The following is a 16,849-nucleotide window of genomic DNA, read 5'->3' as shown; positions in this document are numbered from 1 at the left end:
AATGATATTGCTACTTTTTAGACTTTTTTCACTTAAATGCATATATTTTCAGCACTAAATATCATTTTCAAAACCGGTTTCATTCAAAATTTTTCATCATTTGGCTTTTACAGGCTCTTTGTTTCCTTGCATATTGCTATTTGTAAAATAAGTTAAAGGCCAAGTTCACACGTTGAGTATTTAGTCAGTATTTTACATAAGTATTTCTAAGCCAAAACCAGTAGTGGAAAAAAATGGTGCACGTGTTTCTATTATACTTTTCATCTAATTGTTCCACTCCTGATTTTGGCTTAGAAATACTTATGTGAAATACTGACCAAATACTGAGCGCGTGTTATTTTCACGTTGTCTCTTGAGCAGCTCAGAGCTATGCAGTTTCCTTACTTCTTGGTTTCTGGAAGGGCGGGCTCTACTCCTTAAGTGACAGTTCTGGTGAGTAGCAGAGCTGTAGCATTAGTAGAACTGTAATGCTCAGCCCAAGATTTGCAGTAACACATTCATGTATCAATGGTTTGTTCTGAAGTCTATACTGTTTACACTTTATTTGCATTTAGGGATAACAGTGCATTTGAACAAGAACAAGTCTGAGAAAAATGGTGGGGGCTAGTGATTTTGCAAATTTGTAACAGCAGCTTGTCAGGAGCTGAGATGTAGGAAAGGGAAGTGAGCAGCAAACTGCTGTAAAGAAAGGTAAGTGTTGGAGAAAGGTGGATGTGATGTTAGGAGTTAACTCCTCTCCTAGTATGTAACTATCATGCACACTTGGCCAGGCCCTGCCAGCCAAGCTCAAAGGAAATAAGCTGTACACTATATAAAATAAAAGTTGTTATTTTATTTTACGGCGTGCGAATTTTTGCCTGTAGGACATTATTGCAAGAGAGCTTGGCTGAGTAGATTACACAAGAAGGAAAACACACAGCAAGTCAGCAGGATCTAGGAGCAACATGGCAGATGTGACAACCTACATGGTGAGCTGCAGCATGTGCTACATGTTCACAGATCGACCAGAAGAAGAATTAAATTTCACCTGTCAGAAGTGTAGACTAGTGGCCCTTTTAGAAGAAAAGGTGCGGGGTCTGGAAGAAAGAATAGCAACTTTGAAACTCATCAAAGAACAGAAGCATCTCTACTGGTCACAGAAGGTGAAAAAAGTGTCAGAGAACCTCCAAAAGCAGATGAGTGGAAGCATGTGACCAAAAGAAGCAAGAAGACCATGGAGAAATCACCAACCACACAACTGAAGAACCGATATCAAATCTTTGTAGAGGATGAAGATGGCACACCTAAGGATGAAGCAATACCAGCAAGCAAAAAAGAAAAGGGCACACAGCAACAAGTGACAGCAAAAAGTACAGCCAAGAAGCAACGAAGAGTGGTGGTGGTGGGAAACTCACTACTGAGAGGCACAGAAGCAGCCATCTGCAGACCGGACATAACTGCAAGAGAAGTATGCTGCCTTCCAGGTGCGATGATCAAGGATGTGACCGATAGGATACCAAAGCTCTTCAACTCCAAGGACGTCCACCCATTTCTTCTGATACATGTTGGCACCAATGACACGGCAAGGAAGGACCTACCGACAATCTGCAAAGACTTTGAAGAGTTGGGGAAGAAAGTAAAGGAACTGGATGCACAGGTAGTTTTTTCTTCTATCCTTCCAGTAGACGGGTATGGCACCAGGAGATGGAACAGGATCCTTGATGCAAACAACTGGCTAAGACGATGGTGCAGACAACAAGGATTCGGATTCCTGGACCACGGTGTGAATTACTTGTACGATGGACTCCTCGCCAGAGACGGACTACACCTCAACAAACCTGGGAAACACACATTCGCCAGAAGACTCGCTACACTCATCAGGAGGGCGTTAAACTAGAAGAAGAGGGGACGGGAAGAAAACATTAGACTTGAACAAAGAAGATCCAGGAAAACATACTCAGAAGGGAGGTAAGAACATTTCTAAAACAATCCACAGCGAGGAGATTGGAACAAAACAAAATCCTCTAAACTGCATGCTTGCAAACGCCAGAAGCCTGACAAACAAGATGGAAGAACTAGAAGCAGAAATATCTACAGGTAACTTTGACATAGTGGGAATAACCGAGACATGGTTAGATGAAAGCTATGACTGGGCAGTTAACTTACAGGGTTACAGTCTGTTTAGAAAGGATCGTAAAAATCGGAGAGGAGGAGGGGTTTGTCTCTATGTAAAGTCTTGTCTAAAGTCCACTTTAAGGGAGGATATTAGCGAAGGGAATGAGGATGTCGAGTCCATATGGGTTGAAATTCATGGAGGGAAAAATGGTAACAAAATTCTCATTGGGGTCTGTTACAAACCCCCAAATATAACAGGAACCATGGAAAGTCTACTTCTAAAGCAGATAGATGAAGCTGCAACCCATAATGAGGTCCTGGTTATGGGGGACTTTAACTACCCGGATATTAACTGGGAAACAGAAACCTGTGAAACCCATAAAGGCAACAGGTTTCTGCTAATAACCAAGAAAAATTATCTTTCACAATTGGTGCAGAATCCAACCAGAGGAGCAGCACTTTTAGACCTAATACTATCTAATAGACCTGACAGAATAACAAATCTGCAGGTGGTCGGGCATCTAGGAAATAGCGACCACAATATTGTACAGTTTCACCTGTCTTTCACTAGGGGGACTTGTCAGGAAGTCACAAAAACACTGAACTTTAGGAAGGCAAAGTTTGACCAGCTTAGAGATGCCCTTAATCTGGTAGACTGGGACAATATCCTCAGAACTAATAATACAGATAATAAATGGGAAATGTTTAAGAACATCCTAAATAGGCAGTGTAAGCGGTTTATACCTTGTGGGAATAAAAGGACTAGAAATAGGAAAAACCCAATGTGGCTAAACAAAGAAGTAAGACAGGCAATTAACAGTAAAAAGAAAGCATTTGCACTACTAAAGCAGGATGGCACCATTGAAGCTCTAAAAAACTATAGGGAGAAAAATACTTTATCTAAAAAACTAATTAAAGCTGCCAAAAAGGAAACAGAGAAGCACATTGCTAAGGAGAGTAAAACTAATCCCAAACTGTTCTTCAACTATATCAATAGTAAAAGAATAAAAACGGAAAATGTAGGCCCCTTAAAAAATAGTGAGGAAAGAATGGTTGTAGATGACGAGGAAAAAGCTAACATATTAAACACCTTCTTCTCCACGGTATTCACGGTGGAAAATGAAATGCTAAGTGAAATCCCAAGAAACAATGAAAACCCTATATTAAGGGTCACCAATCTAACCCAAGAAGAGGTGCGAAACCGGCTAAATAAGATTAAAATAGATAAATCTCCGGGTCCTGATGGCATACACCCACGAGTACTAAGAGAACTAAGTAATGTAATAGATAAACCATTATTTCTTATTTTTAGGGACTCTATAGCGACAGGGTCTGTTCCGCAGGATTGGCGCATAGCAAATGTGGTGCCAATATTCAAAAAGGGCTCTAAAAGTGAACCTGGAAATTATAGGCCAGTAAGTCTAACCTCTATTGTTGGTAAAATATTTGAAGGGTTTCTGAGGGATGTTATTCTGGATTATCTCAATGAGAATAACTGTTTAACTCCATATCAGCATGGGTTTATGAGAAATCGCTCCTGTCAAACCAATCTAATCAGTTTTTATGAAGAGGTAAGCTATAGGCTGGACCACAGTGAGTCATTGGACGTGGTATATCTCGATTTTTCCAAAGCGTTTGATACCGTGCCGCACAAGAGGTTGGTACACAAAATGAGAATGCTTGGTCTGGGGGAAAATGTGTGTAAATGGGTTAGTAACTGGCTTAGTGATAGAAAGCAGAGGGTGGTTATAAATGGTATAGTCTCTAACTGGGTCGCTGTGACCAGTGGGGTACCGCAGGGGTCAGTATTGGGACCTGTTCTCTTCAACATATTCATTAATGATCTGGTAGAAGGTTTACACAGTAAAATATCGATATTTGCAGATGATACAAAACTATGTAAAGCAGTTAATACAAGAGAAGATAGTATTCTGCTACAGATGGATCTGGATAAGTTGGAAACTTGGGCTGAAAGGTGGCAGATGAGGTTTAACAATGATAAATGTAAGGTTATACACATGGGAAGAAGGAATCAATGTCACCATTACACACTGAATGGGAAACCACTGGGTAAATCTGACAGGGAGAAGGACTTGGGGATCCTAGTTAATGATAAACTTACCTGGAGCAGCCAGTGCCAGGCAGCAGCTGCCAAGGCAAACAGGATCATGGGGTGCATTAAAAGAGGTCTGGATACACATGATGAGAGCATTATACTGCCTCTGTACAAATCCCTAGTTAGACCGCACATGGAGTACTGTGTCCAGTTTTGGGCACCGGTGCTCAGGAAGGATATAATGGAACTAGAGAGAGTACAAAGGAGGGCAACAAAATTAATAAAGGGGATGGGAGAACTACAATACCCAGATAGATTAGCGAAATTAGGATTATTTAGTCTAGAAAAAAGACGACTGAGGGGCGATCTAATAACCATGTATAAGTATATAAGGGGACAATACAAATATCTCGCTGAGGATCTGTTTATACCAAGGAAGGTGACGGGCACAAGGGGGCATTCTTTGCGTCTGGAGGAGAGAAGGTTTTTCCACCAACATAGAAGAGGATTCTTTACTGTTAGGGCAGTGAGAATCTGGAATTGCTTGCCTGAGGAGGTGGTGATGGCGAACTCAGTCGAGGGGTTCAAGAGAGGCCTGGATGTCTTCCTGGAGCAGAACAATATTGTATCATACAATTATTAGGTTCTGTAGAAGGACGTAGATCTGGGTATTTATTATGATGGAATATAGGCTGAACTGGATGGACAAATGTCTTTTTTTCGGCCTTACTAACTATGTTACTATGTTACTATTGCAGGAAAATGACAGCATAATAATAAAATCATTTTTATGACAAAAATACATGAATTTAAGTAAAAATAATTGTCTCCTAAGCGGTCTATATTTTTTTTAAACCCATTGCACACATTCAACAATGCCAGCAATTGTTATACCACCCTCCTTTCTATGCCTCGCTCCACTTATGATGCTATTCTCACCTCAATTTCCCACTTTCCTGTGATTGCACTAGTGTAGTTTACAGCAAAACAAATAAAAAAAGGAACATATATCTATAGTCGTTTCAACATATTGCTAAAGATGCTTACTTGTCACATAGAAGTATACGAGCCTCTCATCTTTCCCAGCTTTGTTGTAAGCTGAGCATTTATACATAATAGACAAATTGGCTTTTTGTATCACCATCTTGCTCACAGTCTGAAAATGTAGAAAAAATATAAAATTATAAACATTTCAATCTAGATAGTTTCCATATAACTTGGCAATGATATTATGAGCTCCTAAATTTGGGTCTACTTTACTAAGACATCAGCGAAATACATTATAAAAAATTTCCAAATATATTTGTTAATACTCCCTGACATCTCTAGATGAGGTGTCAGGTACCAGCAGTCAAGTCCTGAATGTAGATAATCTGACACTTGTTTAAAGGGTTTGTCTAGTCTTCTTTTTATCAGGACCCACTGTCCTCCAGCCTCCCACCTTCCATATTCGTAATTGCTGGGGGTGGGCGATCCAACTTGATTGACAGTTCAGGCCATCAGCAGGGTCGAGTTGCTGGTGTGCCATGTACTCTGATGTTGCTATATGAGGTAATCTTTCCTCTGCAGCATCGGAATCCAATCATGCTACAAAGAGGTGGCTGGGATTAAGAGTTAAGAATGCTCCAGCTATCCCAGACTGCCTAAAAACATTGCATACAGACTAAGTAAGGAAAATCCTGTAAGAACAGCGCATGTTCAGAACACAGACACCAGCAGTGGCTGGTCCCTTTTTGGGAGGCTTCTCCAGTGTCTGGGAGTTTTGCCAATCCTTCTTTCCTTTCTTTTGAAAGCTTTTGGAGGCTTCTCCAACTCCTGGAATATTTGCCAGCTCTTCTAATAATCCAAGATGTCTCCTCTTGATCTGCAACCTGTCTGGAGGCTTCTCAAACTCTTATGAGATCTGCCAAAGTCTTCCATGAGTCCATAGCTCTCTGAGTTCTTCTGAAACTTTGTGAGGCGTCTCCAGCTCTGGGAATATTTGCCAACTCTTCCAGGAGTTCAAGATGTCTACTCTTGCTCTGCAACCTGTCGGGAGGCTTCTCAAGCTCTTGGGAGATCTGCTGAAGCCTCCCATGAGTCCATAGGTCTCTGAGTTCTTTTGAAAGCTTTTGGAGGCTTCTCCAGCTCCTGGAATATTTGCCAAGAAGGAGTCCAAGAAGTCTCCTCTTGTTCTGAAACCTGTCAGGAGGCATTTCAAGCACTTGGGAAATCTGCCAACAGTTTCAGGAGTCCAGGAGATGTCTGAGTTCTTTTGAAAGCTTTGAGAGACTTCTCCAGCTCCTGGAATATAACTCTATCAGGCATCCAAGATATCCGCAGTCTGCCAACTTTCCAGGAATCAAAGAGGTCATCTTCTTTTTCTAGAAGATTTTTTTGTTTTAAAATGTACAAATAGTTGTCTGACACTGCGCAATCAATAGCCAAGGACATTTTGCCATATTCACCATAGCTGTCTTATTATAGGTTTAGATGCAAAGTGTGGGTTCAGGGGTACAGACTTGGATACCCAGGCCACAAGGGCAAGTGGCATGGGGTTATGGGGGTTTCTTCTAACAGGTTTCATAAGCTTTATTTTTACTGTCCCTTATTATCACATCCTGACTAGATACCCCATGAAGCCCACTGTAGACCAGTTAGGCCCTTTTAAAATATCCATTTTTTTACCTTATGAGCCTAGAATGCTGTCTAATTTTAACAGCACATTCAGCCTGGTGATATGACATACACAATGCAATAATTTTGACTTATTCCATTAAACATTGGAGCTGTTTATTACTGTCCTTTCAGCAGCTTGTCTCCCGCTAAAGGGAACAGATGTGTAGCAAAAAAAACAGGAAAATTGCAACCTGCGGGAGTGGCCTGAAAACAGGAAGAGAGGAGGAAATAGGAAACCGGTCTTGTCTGCTAAATGTTAGTGTTTTCGATCTAATTTTATGCTCTTTAAGCAGGTACTTAGTCACAGCCAATCTATTCAACACGTGAACCCACCAGGGAGCACAGAAAGGTCAGCAGATCTTACAAATGTTAGTGTAGGTCACTTACTAGAAGACACATACATGGCCATGTATCCTAACAGGAAGCCACTCAGTTGCAAGCTGCGGAACTTTCCTTGCAAAAGGAAAACTGAAAAATCTAATTATAGAGACCCCCATTACCGGGCAACGAAAATCTGGACTCCGGCTATGTAAAGGTTACATGGATTATTATTTACTGCAAGTGAAAGTACATTGGGATATAAAACATGGAGTTATATAAAGGTCTCGTTGGATAGTGAACATTTCCACTAATTTTCAAAAATACATTGTGGCAATCTCATCATGAAAGGAATTACTTTTGCTTTTAGCTAATTTTTTAGTATTTATGTCAAATATATCAAAATGTCCAAGAATTTTACCCTACCACTGGTCTTCTGCTAAGTTTTGTTCCACTTTGCAGTATTTTTGTCACGTGACTGTAGTTTGATATCTCGGGGCCAGGGGCTCCTTCCCTACCCCTAAAGCTAGGGGTGCCCTAGATATCCTTGCTCCCTGAATTACTTTTAATGGTACCGATGCCAGGGCCACATATCTTGCTGAGCTTCTGAATCAGCCTTTTTCTGTCCCCTTAGGGAAGTGTGGAGTAGTTATATATAAGATTACACAAACCAAACTAACAATGGGAGACATACATGGATACATGAAGATACCTTTCTTTCACTTCTGTGAGATTCCTGGGTCGTTATGCATGCACTGCTATTTTGAGGTCTAGCCACAGATTTTCAATGATGTTCAGATCAGGGGACTGCAAGGGCCATTGTAAAACCTTCAGGTTGCACCTTTGAGGTAGCCTATTTTGGATTTTGACGTGTGTTTAGGATCATTATGCATTTGCACAAGCCATCCTCTTTTCAACTTCAGCTTTTAAACAGATGGTGTTATGTTTGCATCAACAATTTGTTGACATTTAATTGAACCCATTCTTCCCTCTACCTGAGAAATGTTCTCATTGGCTGCAACACAACCCCAAAGCATGATTGATCCACCCCCTTTCTTACTGGTGGGTGAGATGTTCCTTTTGGGAAATTCTGTTCCCTTTTTTTCTCCACACATATATTTGATCATTGTGGCTACAGAGTTCTATCTTAACCTCATTGGTCCACATAACTTGCAACATGCATCAGCCTTGTATTGATATTTTTTTTTGCGTGCTTCTGGCTGGCATGGTGAGGACGCAAGAGAGGTTTTCTTCTGATGACTCTTTAATGAATGCCATATTTGTACGGGTGTCTCTGAACAGTAGAAAAATTTCCCACAACTCCACTGTCTGCTAAATCTTTCAGAATATCTTTTGCAGTCAAGCGAGTGTTCTGATTTGTCTCTATAGCAATCCTATGAGCAGCTCTCATGGAAATTTTGCTTGGTCTTTCAGACCTTATTTTGATGTCCACTGTTTTTGTTAATTGTCATTTCTTAATTACAAAACGCTTTGCTATTTTATAGCCATCTCTTGCTTTGAGGGCCTCCACCATTTTCATGTTCAGAGTGCTAGACAGCTGTTTAGAAGAACCCATGGCTGCTGTTTTTTGGCACAAGGTTAGAGGAGGCTGCGTTTTTATGAAGCTGGGAACTTTTCATCACCTGGCCTTTCCTAATCATGATAGTGAAAAAGCCATAACACTAACAGACTAATTAGAGTCTGAAACCTTAGTCAAATTTATCTAAGCACATAAATCTCCAAAGTTATGCCAACTTTTGCATCGATCCATTTTCCTTTTTGTAATTTTCAAAATGTAAAAAATTACAATATATATATTTTAGCCTAAAATACAAAGGAAATAATTTTGACCAGGGGGAGTCAAACTTTCACATGTCACTGTACAGTGCCTTGCGAAAGTATTCGGACCCCTAGAACTTTTCAACCTTTTGCCACATATCATGCTTCAAACATAAAGATACCAAATGTAAATTTTTGGTGAAGAATCAACATCAAGTGGAACACAATTGTGAAGTGTATATATACACTTAAATCCTGTGGTATTGCAATATACTGCATAGTATAAGCGATCAAATGATTGCAGATTCAAATCCTAATAGTAGACTGAAAAATAAAGTAAAAGTGAAAATAAAGTTTGAAAAATAAAAAAAAATATAAAAATTCAAATAACCACCATTTTTTCCATTGAAAATAAAGACATTTGAAAGTAATAAGCATATTTAATCTCCAGAAGTCCAGTCTATCATAATAAAAACAATATTAAAATCATATGTTAAAAACGTAGCAAAATATAAAAACTCCCTAACTGCGTTTTTTTCAGACCCTGTGCGTCTCAAAAAATACAATAAAAATTAGATCAAAATGCTGTACCCCAAAATGTAATCAAGGAGCAAAAAAAAAATATCCATCAAGTCATCATACAGCACTATGAATGGAAAAATAATTTTTTTCGCCACTAAAATAATAAAAGAAAACTGGACAAGAACCTGCAAACTCATATTGGCGGGTCATTTTTACTGAACAATGAACGGTGTAAAAGTAAACCTCAAAATTAATGCTGCAATTGTATTTTTCCTCAATATCACTTCAATTGGAATTTTTTTTCCATTTCTCAAGAAAATTATTGTATATAATAAAATGAAGAGCCAAAAAAAGGAACACAAAAAATTAAAATTATTGGGATATTAAGTGGTTAAATAACAGTTCTTTTAAAATCATCATTTCCTTTAATACCAGAATCCATGATGGTAGCTATATATTTAATTTACTTGTATGCTTTAATTGATTTTCGACTTATTTTATTCATTTATGAATCTTAAACTGTTTCTAATAAATCCGGGTACCCAGTTGAGTTGACGATTTCTAAGCTTGGCTGATACTTCCATAGAGAACATTCTATGAATAGTGGAAGGTAATTATACAATTCTAAGTGCACTTTTAACCCGGGAAAATAACCCCGGCGTTATTTCTGCTTTCTGCTATGATTTTTTTCTGGGCATTTCCTAGATTGAAGAGTAGATTGAGCGCAGACGCTTATGTTGTTGTATTGTGGATAATTGACTTCCCCAATAATTCATGATTGTTCCTGCCAGGATGACTTTAGGAAGTGCAATGCAATTAGGGAATATCACCCAGAGACTTTGTGGATACCTTATTCCGCCCCTCCACAAACTCATTCCAAGTATCCATGCTTTCAATGATGTTTATGTCACCATTCGGGGTCACGTCCTTCCAGTCTTGGCACTCTGGCATCCTGTCACGTTGATGTCTAAGGGGTGGAGATTGATGGGGTCTGTAATCCAAAATAAAATGCCAATAGTTAAAATTATATATATATATATACTGTATATTATATATACAGTATATATAGAGAGGAGAGAAGAGAGAGAGAAGAAGAGAGAGAGAGAAAAGAGAGAAGGAGAGAGAAGAGAGAGAAGAAGAGAGGGAGAGAAGAGAGAGAGGAGAGAGAGAAGAGAGAGAATAAGAAAGGGAGAGAAGAGAGAGAGGGGAGAGAAGAGAGAGAGGAGAGAGAGAAGAGAGAATAGAGAGGAGAGAGAAGAGAGAGAGAAGAGAGAGAAGAGAGAGAGGAGAGAAAGCAGAGAGAGAGAGAAGAGAGAGGAGAGAGAAGAAGAGAGAATAAAGAGAGAGGAGAGAGAGAGGTGAGAGAAGAGAGAGGAGAGAGAGAAGAGAGAATAGAGAGGAGAGAGAAGAGAGAGAGAGGAGAGAAAGCGGAGAGAGAGAGAAGAGAGAGAAGAGAGAGGAGAGAGAAGAAAAGAGAGAGAGGAGAGAAAGCGGAGAGAGAGAGAAGAGAGAGAAGAGAGAGGAGAGAGAAGAAAAGAGAGAGAGAAGAGAGAGAAGAGAGAGAGGAGAGAGAGAAGAGAGAGAAGAGAGAGGAGAGAGAGAAGAGAGAGAGGAGAGAGAGAGGAGAGAGCGGTATATGAACAGAATTTTTTAATTTGATATTTTATATATTGTCATATTCCCATGTGTTGTCCATGAACAACATGTATTATCTATGCACAGGACAGTTAATAAATATATGATCGCTGGGGGGGGCTGGTTATAGGCAACTCCACCAATAATGAGAAGAGGGTCTCGAAGTCCCCTGTGTGAAAGAATCAGTAATGAGCATGTGCGACCAGTGCTTTACTCACAGTGGTCACACATGCCCACTACTGCTCTGGTCACACAGTGGAGTTCCAATGCACAGAACTGTTGAGGATCTCGGCAGTCAGACCCCTAGTGAATTATTCATTTTCTTGTTGATAGGTAATATGTTATTTGGGAGACCATTTCTGTAAAGTGGTTGTATGAAATAGAAAATAGGGTAGGATATTTTTGCCGAAACAGAGCTACTCTTGTCCATAGGCCATGTTTAGTATTCCAATCCATTGGAATAAAGCTCACATGTAATACTAAACATAGCCAGTACCAAGAGTAGCACTGTGTCTAGAAAATTGAAGACTCTTATTTTTTCTATGAAAACTTCAATTTTTTTAATTTGCTGTATTTCTACCACTACAGAACCTTTTTTTTAAGAATTGTCTAGTGTGATAAACTATTAAGGCAAGCATAGATGGTTATAGAGAACATACGCGCTTCGCCGTGCATACATCTTGCATGGTGTCCATGGCCGCCACTGCCACTGGATGGTTGTTGGTGCTGGTATCCCAAACACCGTGCAAGTCAAGACATGGCGGCTACCTTGGGCATAAATATTTGGTGGTGAAGTCTCCTTCTCGTGGATCTGAGGGGGAACTAAAAAAAAAAGCAATGGAACAATAAATTTAGTCTGCAATAGATTGGTCACAACTACGTGCATACCACCTGTGCACATACACAATTCATAATGGCGCCAACATACGTGTTCTCATTTCATATGAGATGTAGGAATAGGGTCTCATCCCACTAGTACTGTATTACATGAAATGATTTATGCACCTAGGATAACTCTGTTTAACCCATTAAAAGGGACCTGCCAACTGATTCCTGCTGCCTGTGCCTCGGGCAGCATGGTTTAGAGTCTGTCTGATTGTGCTGTGGACTATGTGTCTCAGCTGACTAGCCTGGAGCAGGTCCCCTGGAGCTTCTCCTCACCTCCATCTCTTTGACTTTTCCTATGCACACACAAAGCGAGAGAGCTGTCAGTTTACGAGAGTAGAGCATGGAGAAGCTACCGGGGACTGGTCAGTTGAGAGACATAGCCCCCGGTGTTTCAAAATAAAGCATACGTGGCTGCCATAATGCAGCCCGTCTCCGATTCATGCTGACCATGTGTCAGACACTGTGCACTACCGTGTGTGACCAGCGCCCTATACAAGCCTTTTTTGTGAGCAATTTAATACTAAGCAATCCATGAACTGGTAGGTTGTGAGTGATTGTCTTACCAATATTTTGCACCTGTGTTGCCGCCATCTCCTGGTGCTGCATTAGTTCGGAGACCTGGGCAGTTATATACTGCTCCTCCTTTTTTTGTTGTGTTAATGTTTGAATTTTTTGGGGGTAATTCTAATTCCTCTTATTGTGGCTTTGCTTTCATTTTAGTGCAGATATTCGCAAGTATACTCAATGTTTTGAAGCTGGAGTTCGAGGAGAAAAGAGAAAGAGAGAGAATATCCCAGCACCGAAGTTCAGGTCACTATTGATTTTGGGTTCAGGTTCAAGTTTGGGTACAGTTCTGGTATTCGAGCCGAACTTTGGACATCCATGGGTCTGCTCATCCCTATTAGTAATGGTGGCTCATTGGTGCTTAGTCCACATTGAAGGACACATTGTATGTTCTCCACGTGTTTGGTGGGTTTTGGCTAGACTCCAAACTTACTGATAGATGACTGGCTTTCCTATGACATTAGTCTTAGTGTGTGTCTGTTGTTATTCTAAGGGCTCATGCAGATGTTCGTTTAGCTCGGACAAGGGGTGACCGTCATTTTGAAAAAAATAGCAGTAAACGGACAAGTGCTGTCAGTCATTTTGAAAAAAAATAGCAGTATGCACAAGTTGCCTCTCAGAATTGGATGGCATTTGCCCATTCTACTCTTTGGATCCGTGGAAAAAATCAGACTGCGCTTGGATGATATCCGAGTGTGGCCCGATTTACACAAACTGGCAATATATGCAATGTGCATGGTGTTAAATCCCATATTTTAGAAAACATTGTAGTCTATGGCTCACTTTTAGCGTTTCTGCCTCCCTTACAACTGGACTTGAATTTCCGTTATAGCATCCACCTACTGATAGAAACAGTTTAATAATAAATAAATGCAGACATCCCCTAGCACATTGAGAGGGCGGTGCTGGTAGGGCCCCTCGCTCCTCGAGAAGTGTTCTCCATAAATAAATTCAGAGCAAAGGACTTCAGTGGGCCCTGACATGTGCCTGACCTAGCAGCTGACAGCAGCCCTGCTGGACTCCATAATAGATCAGAGCAATGCAACGCATTCCACTAAACCCCAACTATTCACATAATACTGTAAATTATAACCATTATGCCTGGTATAGAACAGAGGTGAGCAATTAATTTTAAAAGGGGCCACGTGACAGATCGGGACAGTGGCGGAGGGCTGAACTTATATGCTGAAATTAGTTCTGTTCAATATTAACATTAACCCGTTATTTTATATTAATTTTATTGCTTATTATTGAGCAGATCAGAACTATATAATTTACAGATTTTTATAGTTTATCATATTGCTCTTATCATTCAACGCTTGTACTATGATTAACAGCTCCCCTCAAAACAGTATGATGCCGATACACCCCGCCAACACAGTATGATGACCCCCACAGCCTCCCCCAAAAGTTTGATCCCACACACATTATGACATCCATGCAATATGATCCCCTACAGCTCTCTATATACAGAATGATGATTATCACAGTATGATCCCTCTATAGCCCAACACAGCTTCCTATACAAAGTATGGTGGTCCTATGGTCCCCCACGCAGTTTCATCCCCCACAGTCCTCAAGCACAGAATTATGACCTCACAAGTTCCCCAACACAGTATGATGGCCTCCAAAGAACTGCTAACACAGTATGATCCCTCACAGCCCACAAAAAATGATCACACTCTCGGCCCCTCAAACACAAAATAATGACCCTGACAACACCCCAAACACAGTATAATCCCCCAGCCACCAATCACAGAATGATGAGCCTCGCAGCATGATTCATCTGAGCCCACACATACTGTATCAACCACACAGTATGACCCCCTCAGCCCCAACACAGAATGATGACCCCCACAGTATGATTTCTCAAGGTCCCTCAAAGCATGATATCCGCTGCACGGTACAACCCCCCACTGGGAGGATGGATGACCCCCCCAGTCTCCCAATACATTATGATGGACTGCACAATATGAGATCCCCCACAGTCTCCAGACACACAATAATGCCGCCACAAGTGAATGAAAAAAACAAACTAAGCACTATTCTCTTCACCCACTTACCCCCGGCATGCAGCTCCGGTATTTGCTCCTCACACTAAGGCTCCACAGCAGGCGCAATCTAATGACATCATTACACCTGCTGCATTGAGACACTTAGTTGCACAGGATGAATGGTGGGGAACGGAGCCAACAGCACCCTCCTTCACCATCACATTCACCGGTATCTGCATGCCAAGGATGCAGATACCGGTGAACTCAGGATGTAGGTGGAGAGGGAGGCCACGGCATGCAGCCCATGGTCACTGCTTCCAGCCCTTTTGCTGTCCTGGGCCTAGGAATGGCCAAAGGGCTGGATGTGGCCCGCCTGCTGCAGTTTGCCCAGTTCTGGTACAAACAAAAATTCAATGTTCATATTTATGAGTTGAGAATCAGTAAAATATTAATTGTAATTGTTTTATCACAGAAGAACTGTCAGTGGATCCAAAGAGAGCTCCAAATAAGGTTGTCTTCTGCTGACCTTTGGGGACCTATCCTGGTCTGCTGGAGGATCCTCGGATACACAAATGGGCCACTACAAACCTGCAAAAACAGTTGCTTTTCTGTTCCAATTTTTTTTAACGAAACTACCATGAGATATGTGTACAAAAGGGATATGTCTTATAGCATTGCATGAAAAAGGTTTATTCCTGACGTTGGTACAGTGTCACGCATCATTTCTTTTGTCTTCTTTCTGATCCCTTCTGGATCTTCATTCTGGTTCACCTTGAAGAATGGAAATGCCCTGTAGGCTGACACCGTTCACTGGGATGGGGCTACGAAAACCTCTTGAGCTGGTGGCCTCTCCTCCGTAGGCTCCATATTGGGCGGTAGGGGCTGTATACATGACATGTAAGTCTTTATATCCTGAGGTCCACAAAACTTGTCCACACTCGTTAACAAGCGACTGACATGCTGAACACAGGCTTAGATGCTTCGCTCTGAGACTATTTCCCTGTCTGTCATCCGCATGCATTAAAAATATGGTATCTCAATTATCTTCTATATATGACACAAACAAGTATATTCTGATTTATAGAAATATCCTGAAGGATTTTTTTTATTGTCAACTTACAGCATTACAAGACATTTACAGACATACGGTCATTATCAAGAGCTGACAATTCCAGAAACACGACCATTATGACATGACTTCCAATTATCGTAAATGTTACAATGTCCAACCTCAAGTGACCCGGAAAAGCATGATCAGAAACACATGCATGACAGTGACATGTGCTGATGGGAACCACATGCTGAGATGAATGATTAGAGCAGACGTGTCCTTTATCATGAGGGTTTTCACATGTTCCTAATTTAGATATGATGTCCTAATGCTGTCAGTGCAATTTTGGTGTGTATCTTATGTGTGTTCTGTATACGTCATCTCGGCACGTTGCATGCAATATTAGTATTTTTTTTCCATTGATGTATGTGCCAAGATTTTATTTTATGAGATATTTTCAGCGCTGTGGCTAGAAGAGAAAAGGACCACCCTAGTGCAAGGATCACAATCGACTATCCATTATGGTGGCGGACAGAAGGGCATGATAATCATTTCCACTACTGCATTCATTCCATAACTCTTGAACCAAATTCCCAACTCTCATGCAATGTTCTGCAGATCCAAATTACCATATACCAAATACAGTTTAGTTACATCCGCCCTTTAAAAGAACAGATCTATGGAGACATTTTTTTGACCCTCTGATTCTAGGGTTTATACACTAAGGGACTGCAAAAAGCCCCCTAGAAATCAAGGTTAACTTCTGAGATTAACCAGCTCTGGTCAATGCGCTTAACATCTGTGCACAATCACGTCCGCGAGGAATGGAGTATAGATCGGACCTTGAGGGATCATACTCATTTAGGAACCTTCTCAATTAAAAGGGAATTTACCAGTTACGGAATGCATTATATGGAGGCCATACTATACAGAAATCTGGAAAGTGAATTAAAAATCTTCAGTGGTAGACGCACCGCACGCCATCATGGGAATATCACGTTAATCAATGGTAAATCGTTGGAAGATATATGGGTAATATAATTGAAGGATGTACTGTATACTTCTTTCTGCTTTACTTCTGGTTTTAGTTAAGAAAAAACTGCATTTAAATTGTGATATGGGATTCTAGCCATAAGGGGGGAGTCCAGGAAAATAATATTGTTTTGTTGACCTATTCTTAACATCCGGCAGCCTAGCTTCCATTTACCTCCATGCAGTACTGGAGAATGGCCACTATACAGTGCCCAGTGTGCTTTTCTGGCTCTGTACACTACGTACTTATGGGCCTGG

At 40.8% G+C, this 16,849-nt stretch overlaps 1 protein-coding gene across 1 annotated transcript in view; it reads right to left on the bottom strand.

Annotated features, from left to right (window-relative positions):
* FLT4 (fms related receptor tyrosine kinase 4) overlaps positions 1 to 16,849 on the bottom strand; it is a 245,652-nt gene that overhangs the window by 65,289 nt on the left and 163,514 nt on the right. The window contains exons 10-12 of the mRNA XM_069763596.1: positions 11,722 to 11,884; positions 10,277 to 10,418; positions 5,198 to 5,306 (exon numbers count right to left, since the gene is read on the bottom strand). Coding sequence (XP_069619697.1) covers positions 5,198 to 5,306; positions 10,277 to 10,418; positions 11,722 to 11,884 — 414 coding nt within the window. The remainder of the gene's footprint in view (positions 1 to 5,197; positions 5,307 to 10,276; positions 10,419 to 11,721; positions 11,885 to 16,849) is intronic.

Source organism: Ranitomeya imitator, chromosome 4 (genome assembly GCF_032444005.1).
Source record: "Ranitomeya imitator isolate aRanImi1 chromosome 4, aRanImi1.pri, whole genome shotgun sequence".
Classification (NCBI taxonomy): Eukaryota; Metazoa; Chordata; class Amphibia; order Anura; family Dendrobatidae; genus Ranitomeya; species Ranitomeya imitator.
This window is presented reverse-complemented; position numbering and strand designations above follow the sequence as displayed.